The following is a 12449-nucleotide window of genomic DNA, read 5'->3' as shown; positions in this document are numbered from 1 at the left end:
CCCTTAGTTACAGCCATGCTATTCTAGGCACTGGGGGGAAACAGCATACTGGGTTTTTGGTGTGCCCTGCCTGAAAGGCTCCTCTTGCCCCCAGATCAGCATTTTCATGACCCACCTGTCCAACTACGGGAACGACCGCCTGGGCCTGTACACCTTTGCCAACCTTGCCAGCTTTGTCAAGAGCTGCACAAACCTGAAGCTGCAGACGCTGCCCCCCGTGCAGCTGGCTCACAAGTACTTTGAGCTCTTCCCCGAGCAGACAGACCCTCTCTGGCAGGTAAAGCCACCTCCCCTTCCTGCTCCAGCTGCAATCAGCTCGTTGGAACAGGCACCTTTTCCTCCAAAAAGCCTTTTTTAAGCACGGGAATGTGATGTCAGCACTGTAATTTTATGGTTACAGGTACCTGCCTCTTCTCTGAACCAGATACCATGAGCCACGCTGTGCTCAGGTTTCCACCAAGGAAACCTGTGCAGTTATTTAGGGCTTACACTAGCAAAAAGGTGCAGAAATTTTCCGCTATTATTTTTGGCCCAGCTACAAAGGAAATATAAATCTATAATATTTCCACTGGGCTGCAGCAATTCCCATCAGTTGATGATTTTTTCCATCACATTTTGTGAATTTTATTCACCAGCAAAGTGTATGCTCTGTTACCAGTGAGCACTATGCAAAAGCAGCATCTGTATGATAACTGCTTTGAAGAGCAGCCAGTCCCAACCTCTTCTGCTGGGCCTTTTGTTCACAGGTTTTTATTTTGCATTCATAGGTAGTAGAAAGATAAGGAGATGAATAATATCCCAGATTTCTATTTTGTCCTTCCCTTTTGCATTCTCACGTAAATTAAAATTGGCACTAAGCCCCATGCATCCAAAACCATTCTGACAGCTCAAAAAGTAATGCCTCGAAGCTATTCAGAGGTTTCCATTTTAACCTCAAATGGAAACGTGATTAAATCAATGTTTCAATCTCTTTTTTCCCTTCTTTTTCTTTTGTGCTAATGACTGAACCTAGTCCTCAGTCATTCAAAACCATTGTTCACACACTGTGGGATTTTACTGCTCAGTGTAGGGCTGTGGCATTAGTGCATAACACTGAGACCCTGCAAAGATTTCAGATCCCCCCAATGTGATGTCCACAATCACCTTTCCTCCTTCAGAACCCGTGTGACGATAAACGACACAGGGACATTTGGTCCAGAGACAAAACTTGCGACCACCTGCCCAAATTCCTGGTGATAGGACCCCAGAAAACAGGTAAGGAGCACAAACTGAGCTTTTAAAAAGTTTCTACAAAGTTAAAGGTGCTTTTTTTTTTTGTTTTGTTTTAACATTTCCTAATGGCATCTCTTTTTGTTGTCATAGGAACAACAGCCCTTTATTTATTCCTTCTGATGCATCCTTCCATTATCAGCAATCTGCCCAGTCCAAAAACTTTTGAGGAAGTTCAATTCTTCAACGGCAACAACTACCACAAGGGAATTGACTGGTAAGAATGACAAAATGAGGTGTTCGTTCTTAATACAAGGAAAATCACAGTGGAGCAGCTCCAGGAGTGGGTGTGACATCGCTTTAATTGCTGGATAAATTCGTTATGCTTGGAATTATCAGATAGAAAGATAATCTAATTGGCAATGATGGGACATTTAATCAAGCCCCTAATTTTGTTTAGATATTACAGTAAGAATTTTCTGAGTTTTCACATGAATGCAAGAAGAAGCTCTGTCATGAGTCCTATCTTCATACTGAATAACATCTCTGTCTTGTCATAGCTGCACTGACTTACTCTCTGTTCCTTCCAAAGTGGCTTTTCATGAAGTAAGGTTCCATTTATCTCTTCATGAGAATCCATCCAATCAATTTTAAATGGAAAAGACCATTCAAAGCCAAAATTCAAATCTTGCATTCTGAAAGCGTCCAAAAGCAAAGATATGTCAGTTCCAAAATGAAGTACTTCAACAATGTTAAAATTAAACAGTTTGACATTTAAATGTTGACATTAAATGTTGACATTTTGAAGCTTTTCCCATTTTTTACTGCAGCTAAAACTGAACTCACTCCAAACTGGTGAAAGATATCCCTTTGACACTGAAGTTATTAGCAGAATTCCCATCCATCACAGGAAAACCTAATTATCAGACTTCATGAGGGCTTTAGCTATTACCAGCACCACCTAAGAGGCAAGATGCATTCCCATTATTCCAGTCTGGGCTGAGCTGAGAAATTCAATTTTGCTCCTTGAGAATTATGTCTGAAAATTCACCTTCTCAGCCACATGAGATGAGAGGCACAGGGTCACGACCCTTTTGTGCAACTGCTAATTCTAACAAGTCTCTTCCCCTCCAGGTACATGGATTTCTTCCCCACTCCTTCCAACACCACCACCGACCTCCTCTTTGAGAAAAGTGCCAACTATTTCCATTCTGAGGAAGCTCCCAAGAGAGCTGCTTCCCTCATCCCCAAGGCCAAGATCATCACCATCCTCATCGACCCGTCCGACCGCGCCTATTCCTGGTACCAGGTATGAAATTCTTTACCTAAAGGAAGGCACAGTGGAAGCACTGTCAGGGGATGGTGGCCAGCATCAGTGGCAATCTGTGTCCTGGGCAGGTGATGGGAGTTCTTGCACAGCATTGGCACCATGTGGAAGCAGGAGGGTTCTGGATGCCAGCCTTTGCAGCTGGCACCTGTGACACCGGTGTCAGAAATGATGAAACTTCCCAGCACAGAGCTGCCACCAGCTGGAAACAAACAGTTTAATCTCAATTACAGCTGACAGGGCAGAGAGGGAGAGCAGTGCTCCTCACCCAGGGAGATACACAGGGAAAAGCAGCGTGGCCCAGCCAGGGAATCAGAGCTCTTGATGCTGAGGATCTGAGCCCACATCCCTTCCCCAGCGTGTAAGCTCAGCAATGTGCAGCCGTGCACAAATGGACCCAGTGCCTCCTGAAGTTTCCAAGGAGTTAAAAGGAGCTGTGTCTGGAGACACTGGGTTTTTTCTCTCCTTGGAAACAAAAGCAAGCCTGTTGTTTTCCCCAGGAAGCTCCAGGATGCTCTTCCTTGCCTTTTCCTGAGCATACACCCTTCTGGAACAAAACCTGCACTATTCAAAAATTCTATTTCTAGAGAAATGTATAAGCATGCTTGTGAAATATGGCATAGGCATACACATAAAGGAAACACTAAATGCAGTGTTGGAATAGACTCAGATTAATAATGTTGGAACAAGCATGAAATACATAATTTCTGATAGTGCCAGGAAGTTCTGTAAGGAATAAAGCATGGCCAAGGGCTGCAGTTTGCACCCGTGTAATATCTCATTGGCAGCTTTACAGCTGCCAAGGCAAAGCAGTAAGACAGTGACTCCTCACTCCCCAGGGGAGCCTGGGCTGAATGGTGTCCCCACCCTGCTCCTTCTCCCCACCTGGCAGAGGTGGCGCTGAGCGGGAGCCGCGGGCTGCCAGCACAGCCCTCCTGGCAGCTCCCGCAGGATCTCAGGCTTAGTCTGCAGCATCCTGGTGAAAGGCATTTCAAAAAGGAATTTCAATATCCCCCAGCACCAGCGCTCGCACGAGGACCCCGCTGCCCTGAAGTTCAACTTTTACGAGGTGATCACGGGCAGCCCGCGGGCGCCGCCGGAGCTGCGGGCGCTGCAGAGGCGCTGCCTGACGCCCGGCTGGTACGCGCTGCACATCCAGAGGTGGCTCTCGCACTTCCCCGCCTCCCAGGTAAGGCAGGCCGGCCCCAGCCGGCTCACCGAGCCTTGGCACGGCCCTCGGGAGTCCCCAGAGCTCCTGCGGCCCCAGAGAGCTGCAGCTGCAGCAGGAGACGGTGTGGGAAGTCTGGCAAATTCATTTAGGAAATGCCAGGCTTCTTCTAAGAAGAAATTTCATCCTGCTTCCCACTCAGTCCCTACTATAGGAAGCTTTGCATTTATTTGATCCTGGTATGGAATTGGCCTTTCTCAGAGATGGAGCATAGATTCCTTCTTTTGGCCCCTCTTCCTTCAGATATTTAATTGAATTTTCTTTTATAACCTTTGCCATGAAAAATTTACCTAAATGCATAGATCTGAAGAATATTTCCATTGTTGAAGTAATAAAAATAAAATAACCTAAAGCAAACAATTTAGTACTACAAAGTACATGCATGGGCACTCTTTATGCAAGGACATGGTCATATGTCAGTTCTGATCTGCACCTGCTGTAAGACAAAGCTGTAAAAGCTGTTTCATGAGTGAGCAAATGAACAAGGATCCCCAGAGACTGCTCTGGGTGGGACAGAATTTTGCTGAAAGGAGGCAGAGCTGAGTGTTGCCGTCTTTCTCAGAGACATGGGGGAAAAAATAAATAACAAAAAGAACTGCCTTCTTTTATCCTCATTTTTCTTTTCATATAGCCTCAGCTGTACTATAGAGAGGAGAAGCAGGTCAATCCCATTTCCAGGAGAAGGGAGAAAATCACTGTTAGTCATTTACTTCCTTCTTTCATCTCTGGCCTTTCCACTCCATAAATGGGGAGGGAGTCCTGCCCAGAGCTGCTGAGCTGGCAGCAAGGGCAGTATTGCCCTGGGAGCAAACAGGCCACGTCTCCTCACCCACCTCATCCCAGCTTATTCCTCCAAAGGAGATGGGGATGTCCTGGCAAACTGAGCATGCAAAAGGTGCTGAGAATCCCATGCCCTGTTCCCTGGGCTCCTCCTCTTCCCTCACCTGGAGCTGCTTCCTTCTCTCCTCAAGATTTCCCACAGACACACCATAAACCTCCACAATATTTTACATTCTTTCTTTATCTCTTCTTCTCAGAATTGTCTGAGTCTCAGGTTAGGCTTGGGAGCTTTAACTCCTGCACTTGAACAAGGTGCACACACACAGTTACAAGGTGCCCACCTGTGTAAATTCAGCTCAATAAAGGAAAAAGTAAACCTGAAAAGGAGTTCATCCATATGAACGTTTTTAGCACTGTACAAAGTCATGTGCTAATTTCAACCCAGGTTGTCACAGAAGTGAAACAATGCCATTATTTGGTGCCATATTTACCCCTGCAGTTGCTCATTATTGATGGACAGCAGCTGAGAAGTGACCCTGCTACTGTGATGGATGAAGTGCAGAAGTTTCTGGGAGTCTCTTCTCATTACAATTACTCTGAAGCCCTAACGTGAGTGTATTCCCTTTTTTATCTCCCCTGTGGGATCCCAGGGTGCATCCCCTTCCACCAGGATCCCTTGATTAATAATTACAAACAGACAACATATCAGGACAACGATAACTTTGAAAAGCTTGGGGTTCTCTTCTGTCAGTCTCTGGGAGCTGAAGCCTGGAGTGTCAGGTGTGGAAAGTTTGGTTGAAGTGTTTTTATCTTTCCAATGGGAGCCTGGTGGCAGAGGTTGGTTAGAAGCACTCATTCCCTAATCCCATTTTCCTGTCTGGATTTCCATGTACGGCTGAGACTCCTGCAGGGGCAGGACTGAGCTGAATTCCCCTCTCCCTTCTTAGTCCAGCAGAAAATTGTAAGAAGCTTTTGCCCTGAGCCTCCCTGTGCATCATCTCCTTACAGCCCCAGCCCTGGGATATCCTTGGGCTGGGAAGCCTGCCACTGCTTTTCCAAGTCCCTGTGCAAGCAGAGAGCGTGAGCCCACATGGAGTGGGAAACAGCAAAGCCTCGACTTCCCCTTCCCTGCAGGCTGGTCCTGAGGGAAACACAACCACGGACTTTCTGACTGCCCCACACTGCTCCTCTCTGCTTACAATTACCATTTATTTAATGTTCCCTCTCCTGGGAGGGCTCAGCTTATTTAAATCAGAGCTTCAAAGTAAGACTTCAGTGCTTAAGAAAGTTGCTCTGCCAAAACCTTTTTCTAGGGGAAGAATTTTGGATTTCAGAACGCAATTTTTTAAGTCACTGGTTTCCAAAGCGGATGGAGGGGAGGAGGAGTCTGATCACAGAGCTGAGCTATTGATGTTTGAACAACTCACAACTGCACATCTGCAGTGCCTTCTGCTGGCTTTTTAAAATCCACACCCACAGACATACATCTTCCTTTCTGGAACTAAATTAAAGCCAGTGGAGTCGCACAGCATGAAGAAATTTGGCCTCTCACACTGGTTTGGACAGGAAAAATGGATTGTAAACAGATCCATAAAATTATGCACTCCCTGTTTAGAGGCATCAAGAATGCAAATGTGCTGTGGAAGCACACACTTCTGCACGGATTAGGGATGGAAAGGGAAAAGGCATTGAAGTATGTAGCTGTTTTCTGGTAGGGCTTGTCGAAGGGGAAAAGATTGCATAGGATTGTTCCTAGTCATTACTGCCTGACAACTGCACACCACACATTTTTAAAGGTGTCAGGAAGCAGCCTAAGGACCCAGTCCTGTTAACAGCACTGAGCAACAAGTCCATCATCCTGAGTAATTATGTGAAAGTCTTGCAGGAGAGTAAAATCAGCCCAGGCAGAAGGGAGGCACTATCCAGAGCCATGGGAGAGGAGCAGAGGGGATACAGGAAGTTCTGGAGGAAAACACAAGGTGAGAGGAGTGTGCTTAGGAAAATGTTCTCCCTTGGAGGGCTGCTACATTCTGTTAGAGAATGAGAGAAAGATCCTCATGGTGGCATTGCTTGGCTCAGCCCTCGCAGGCATTCCCTGCCTCTGGCATCAGGTACTGCCTTCCCCAAACCCTGCCTCTCCCCCAGGCTTACTCTGCAGGGAAGGGAAGATAACCAGGCCTCCAAAGATTCCTGCTGACAGCTCTAAAATGCTCCCCTGTAGCTTTAGCCTTAGGGCTATCACTATTTTTAAATAAATATTTCCACTGTGCCCAATTACATTTACAGAAGCCCTGAGAGTCCTGTGATTTCTGAACACAGAGGGTTGAATTCAGCCTGAACTGTCTTACCCTCTTTTCCCCTTCACAAACATGCACATCCTTTTCATAATGATCAATAAACTCCTTCTGAGGCAGAAATATTGTTTGGGACATAGTTTTGCAGTTTCCCTTTTACCCAGCACACGATATTGCTGTTCCTCTTGGGAAATTAATGCAAGGCAGCTAAAGCATTTCACCATGCAAAGAGCAGATGGGAAAGGCCAAAGAAGAAATGAATCTATCATCAATAAACCCATTTAATCAATGATTTATTTGTTTTTAATTGATACAGCTACAGAGACAATTTAGGAAACAAAGGTCAGGCCTGCATTAATAGGCTGGGCAAGGAAAAGCCCACGCAGAAGGTTCACCCTTGTCCTGAAATTCGCTCACTTCTGTGCAGCAGCAAATTGCAGGTGCATCCCTGTTATATGGACAGAGCAGGGGCAGGAAGGTGGTGTGTAACTAATTAACTCCATGTCCCAGGCAATTATCCTTCATCCTTCTCCAACATCTGCTGAGCAGCAGCAATGTGCAGTGTTTGGATGTTTTATGCCTGCTGCAAGTCCCACAGCAATAAATCCCAAACTTAGCACCACGTGCTGTTCGTTCCCTAGCAAGTGCGTGTTCCAAGCCTTAATCTAAAGCTCTTCTATCTCTGCCTTTCAGACATCACCATCAAGTTGCACGTTTCAGATAAGGGCTGCTAACACAGTGTTTATGCTACAATGCCATCCTAGGAATGAAAATGGTATTTTATTTAGATGCAGTGATAGGGAGCAGCCAGCTTCTCAGGCAGGTTAAACCATCAGCACCCAACCAGTGCTTCCTTAGGAGACCTGCAGAGCAGCACTTCACCCTGTGTGCTGGACAAGTAGAACAGAAGTTAGCCAGGGCAGGTGGAGCACAGTGGGGAAAAACTTCCTGCCTCTAGGCACTTCCAAGGCAGATTTGTGGGAAAAAATGAATCCCCAGAGTTTACACAGGAGAGGAAAGCTGTTTCCCACTCTGTCCTCAGAATTCCAGTCATCTAGAGAGATATGTGCAGCAATAATTGGGCTAACACGGATGTCTCAGTAGCCAGGGGATGTTTCTGTAGCAAGGTCTTTTAAAAGATATGATCCTTTACAGGTTCGACCCTCAGAAAGGCTTCTGGTGCCAGTTATTGGAAGGAGGGAAAACAAAGTGCCTGGGGAAAAGCAAAGGTCGGAAATACCCACCAATGGACCAAGAGGTAAGGGCTTTTCAGAAATTTACGGGAGCAGTTTTAATACTGACCCCAAATAAACACACTGACTTCCTGTTGTTGAGATCAGAAACTCGAGCTTTGAAAGAGAGGGCATTGAGTGCCCCCCGTGAGAGCTCTGCGGGATGCGTTTCCTTTAACCTGATCTCGGTTTGTTTCCCCCCCGATCTCAGTCCCGAGCGTTTCTGTCGAGCTACTACCGAGAGCACAACGTGGAGCTGTCCAAGCTGCTGCACAGGCTGGGGCAGCCGCTGCCCTCCTGGCTGCGGCAGGAGCTGCAGAAGGTCAGGTAGCACCGGCGGGACCCGGCCAGGCAATTCCTGCCCCCAGACCCCCCGCTCCTCCGGCTCACTCGGCATCGTCAGGACAGGACCTCAAGGACACCGCTCTTCGCAGCCAGAACTGGCCGACAAACCACAAGAGAATAAATAAAAAAGCCCCGAACCCAAACGCGACGAGTGTTGGTACGCGCGTGCTGCCAGTGGAGCAGCACCGACCCCTTTTGTCAGCTCCAGGAAAGCAGGCGGCGCTGCGCGGCATTCCCTGCACCCCGAGCGGGACCCGCGCGTAGCCCCGCTCCCTGCGCCAGGACCTGCCAGAAACTGTGGGTAGGACGGATGGGCCTCGGATTGCCAAACTGCAGTCTGTCAGGACACGGGCAAAGGATGGGAACAGCTCTCGCTGGACTGGGAGGTTGGTCATCCGCTGGGCTTTGCCCACGTTTGTGTTCAAATCCTTTGAAATTCCAAGCAGGCCGTGCAAGCAGTGCACTGCCAGTAGCCTAATACTGACAGCTTTGTTTCTACCTGCAAAGCAGCACTGCTGCTCTGAAACCTTCAGACCCTGGGTGAGTCATTTCGGGTTTCAGTCTGCAAGATGATGCATAAAAATAACTTTAATTACCTTTTTAAATGTTTTGGACACAAAACAGTCTGCTGAAGCACAAGCTGTAGACTTCTGGAGCTGAAAGGACAAACACAGCCGTTGTGTATCACATAGTATGACATACTTACCTTCATTCCTGAATAGCTACCTACATCAGACACACACAGTTTTTAATATCTTTTTTTTTGTGCCCTCAGGGAAATGAAAGGGTGGTTTCCCAAAAGCATGACATGAACTGTGCTTGGTTCTCAGAGCTGTGGGGGCAAGGTCAGCAAGGCTGGGCAGAGACTCCTGACTTGTCCTGTGTGGAGGTTATTGCTCAAGTGTGGAAGTGGTGAACACATGTATCTGTACGTAACATACAAATCACACCCTCTTATCTGAGAGCACTGCTAACGCCACAGATGGCTGCAGCAATGAGAGCTTTGGATAAGTCAGCCTTGGTCAGAGAAGAATATCTAAATGGACCATTTGATAGAATTATAGCTGTTAAAATGCATTCGAATTGGCTCAGCTTTAATTAAAAGAGGACTGCCTAACTCTTGATTAAAAGCTAAATAAACATAACATTGGTTTCAGGAGCTTTTCAGGGAAATGAGACAAACACTATAGAATCCAGAAAATTATTTCTTGCTCTTAGCTTTCTCTTTAGAAAGAAGTCTGTCTCTCCAGCTCTGTAATGGCACCATGTCCTGAAAATACACGGGATATTTTTATATCTCACTGTTATTTTTTAAGTTTGAATGGGCCTCACATTTCCGAGAGATCTCGTGTTCCATTGAAAACTGACATTTGAATTGACTTCTTTATGTGTCAAAGATGAAATAACAGTGTTTCCAAGTTTCATTCCCTCCACTTGTAACAGGACCCATCAGCACAGAATTTCTCTGGACCACCGTGTGACAGAGGAGCCTTTGTGAACTGTCTGGAAATTATCTCCTTTGCTTTTATGCCTTTTTATGTCACTGACCACATAACTGTTGGGATTCTTACATACCAGCAAAACAAAGGCAGCAAAAATGAAACAATTCTTCATGGCAAGAGGGCTGTGGCAAGGAAGGATGGTGCTGGTCTTTCTTTCCTGTGTGTAAGCCACAGGATTCCCATCCTTCCCGTGCTGCAGGCTGTAACTCAGTGAGAGTTGTATACCCTGCTGCAGGGGGGCTGCAGCTGCTCTTGGCTCCCATTCTCCTGGAAATGCAGATTCCAGGACAGGCACACTGAGGATGTGACCCTGGGGCCAGGCACTGGAGTCAGGGGCTGTGGCAGCAGATTTGGTGATTAAAGCAGGGCTTTGGCCCTGGGAAAGCTGAGCTCGGATAATTGAGGTTGTCTTTGAGCGAGAAGCAATCAGAACGGAATCCAAACCCCTCTAAATTATGCATTGACCTCTCAAGGTCTAAAATAAAGTTATGGGATTAACTGCTCCGAGATGTTGTCTAATAAACCAAATTTCCTCTCTGATAGGGGAGCAGGCTGCCGAGTGTCCCCAAAACAAATTAAAATGGCGGAATTAGAAATTCTTGGGGGAGGAAGTGGTTGTGTAATGAAAGCGCTGATGGGCCCAGACTCTCTGATGTGATAATAAGGCAGTGGGGATGTGCCCTGAATACAGAAGCAGGAGCTGAGTGTTCTCTCCTCTTCCTTCCCCTGCTCCTTTCCCTCCCCATTCTGAGCCAGGGAGATGGGGGAGCTTTCATCCCCTGAACCATGGGCTGAGAACACATGGGGTGTGGGGTGCTCATTTCCCCTCTGCTGGGCCACCCAAAGGGGAGACATCAACCACTCATTTACCACTCATCAGTTCCCATCAGTAACAAATTATAAGGGGCTTAAAATTGATGTTTCTAACAGGAATATGAGTGTGTGACATCTGTGTCAAACAGGTACAGGACAGGGACATAAATCAGCAGTGACCACTATTGTACTTAAATAAGGCTAAGCTTGGTGTTTCTCTTACAAGAAGAGTGCTCATGGGACAGGAATTTCCCTGCCAGACAACATTTCTTACACTGTTTTTATTTCTCTTTTTGTGCTTCCAGTTCATCCTTTTAGTGTGACTGCAAAGGTGTGGACCTGCCCACGGACTCGATTCCTTCACCACTCTCCTATCTAGAAAAGCTGCCAAAAAGAAACAAGGATTTGCAAGCGACACAGATTCTGCCACAGTGACTGGATAACTTTTATAAGACTTACTATGATTTCTGTAGTATTTCAGAACAAAGGACACCTGTTGATAGAGCTGAGGAAAAACTTCACTGTCTTGCCCAAGCTCTTTTTTTAAAGAAATTTTCTTTCCCCTCCTATGTGACGACAGCAAATGCAGTTGAACAGATACTTGGTGTTGAAGCAGAAGGAGTCAAAGTAAATTTTGATCACTCAAAGTATTTTTCTTGGGGGGGGTGGTGAGGGAGGTCAAGGGTTGTATTTGCTGGAATTGTTTTAAATAATTGATGTGCACACACCTGATTACCGGTTCTTCTCACTGCCGCAGAATAAACACTTCTGATGGTGCATTACAGAGAGAGCTTTACTTCTTTCCTTAAACCTCCTTCCCATTTCCTGAGCCAAAATCTGCTCCTCAACAACCTCTGCCATGTATTTCCAATCGTGCACCTTCCCAGCTCCTCCTACCTCAGCATCTCCCTGAGGCTTCCAAAAGCATGGGATTTCCTGGCAGTGCCACTGACCTCCCCCTCCTCCTCCTCCTCTTCGTCCCAGGCAGGGCACATGGATCCAGGTAAGTCTGTTCCTTCAGTGTTTGTTACACACATTTCTGGCCCTGCCCTCCCAAAGTTTGGCCTCCTTGAACCCCACATGTGGCAGCCCCAAACAAGCTGTTGCCCTAAATAAAAATAATTTCCTTCTGCTCTGTTTGAGGAATTTTAAAAGGCCCTGATTCCAACTATTGCAAATTCCTCAAACTGTGCACTCAGAAGTATGACAGATTTTTTCCCTCCCTAAAATCTCATAATGCCTCTATTTTTTGTCATAAAATATTCATTTGTTTCGCTGATCTGTGTCAGAATGAGGTTAAATCGTATCAGAGTCAAGGATTCTCTCTACAAACCTTCCAGAATAGCAAATTCCACCTCCTGAGAGCTTCTATCATTGAGCAAATTAGAAATGACATTACAGATATCTCACCACAAGTTTTGGCTTTTTCTTCCAGGTCTGCCTGGTGCACGCAGACAAAATATTCAAAGTATTTTAAAAGTCTAAGTCTGTTAAAAAAAACCCAGAAGTACAAGCTTGTAGGCCCCTATATTTGTAGGCTCTAAAAAACAACTGGCTTTCCAGGCCCAGGCAAGTTTCCTGCCTCAGTCTTATTTAATAAAACAATAGCAGAACTCCTCCAAAAATTTACTACTTGCACAGAATTAATCAATCAAATTATTCCCTCCTTGAATCTGGAAACCTGAAAGCACCGAACAAACTGGTGAGGTGATCTGTTTG

The 12449-nt window shown here is 46.2% G+C and overlaps 1 protein-coding gene across 1 annotated transcript in view; it reads left to right on the top strand.

Annotated features, from left to right (window-relative positions):
- Positions 1-11513, top strand: part of NDST4 (N-deacetylase and N-sulfotransferase 4) — a 67992-nt gene extending 56479 nt beyond the window's left edge. Inside the window, exons 7-15 of the mRNA XM_056490769.1 lie at positions 95-277; positions 1158-1254; positions 1363-1486; positions 2344-2518; positions 3555-3725; positions 5044-5153; positions 7994-8096; positions 8282-8801; positions 11036-11513. Of these exons, the coding sequence (XP_056346744.1) occupies positions 95-277; positions 1158-1254; positions 1363-1486; positions 2344-2518; positions 3555-3725; positions 5044-5153; positions 7994-8096; positions 8282-8401 (1083 nt within the window). The 3' untranslated portion in view covers positions 8402-8801; positions 11036-11513. The remainder of the gene's footprint in view (positions 1-94; positions 278-1157; positions 1255-1362; positions 1487-2343; positions 2519-3554; positions 3726-5043; positions 5154-7993; positions 8097-8281; positions 8802-11035) is intronic.
- Positions 11514-12449: the final 936 nt, after the last annotated feature.

This window comes from Oenanthe melanoleuca, chromosome 4 (genome assembly GCF_029582105.1).
Source record: "Oenanthe melanoleuca isolate GR-GAL-2019-014 chromosome 4, OMel1.0, whole genome shotgun sequence".
In the NCBI taxonomy this organism is placed as follows: Eukaryota; Metazoa; Chordata; class Aves; order Passeriformes; family Muscicapidae; genus Oenanthe; species Oenanthe melanoleuca.
Note: the sequence above shows the minus strand (reverse complement) of the source record. Positions and strands in the feature narration are given on the sequence as shown.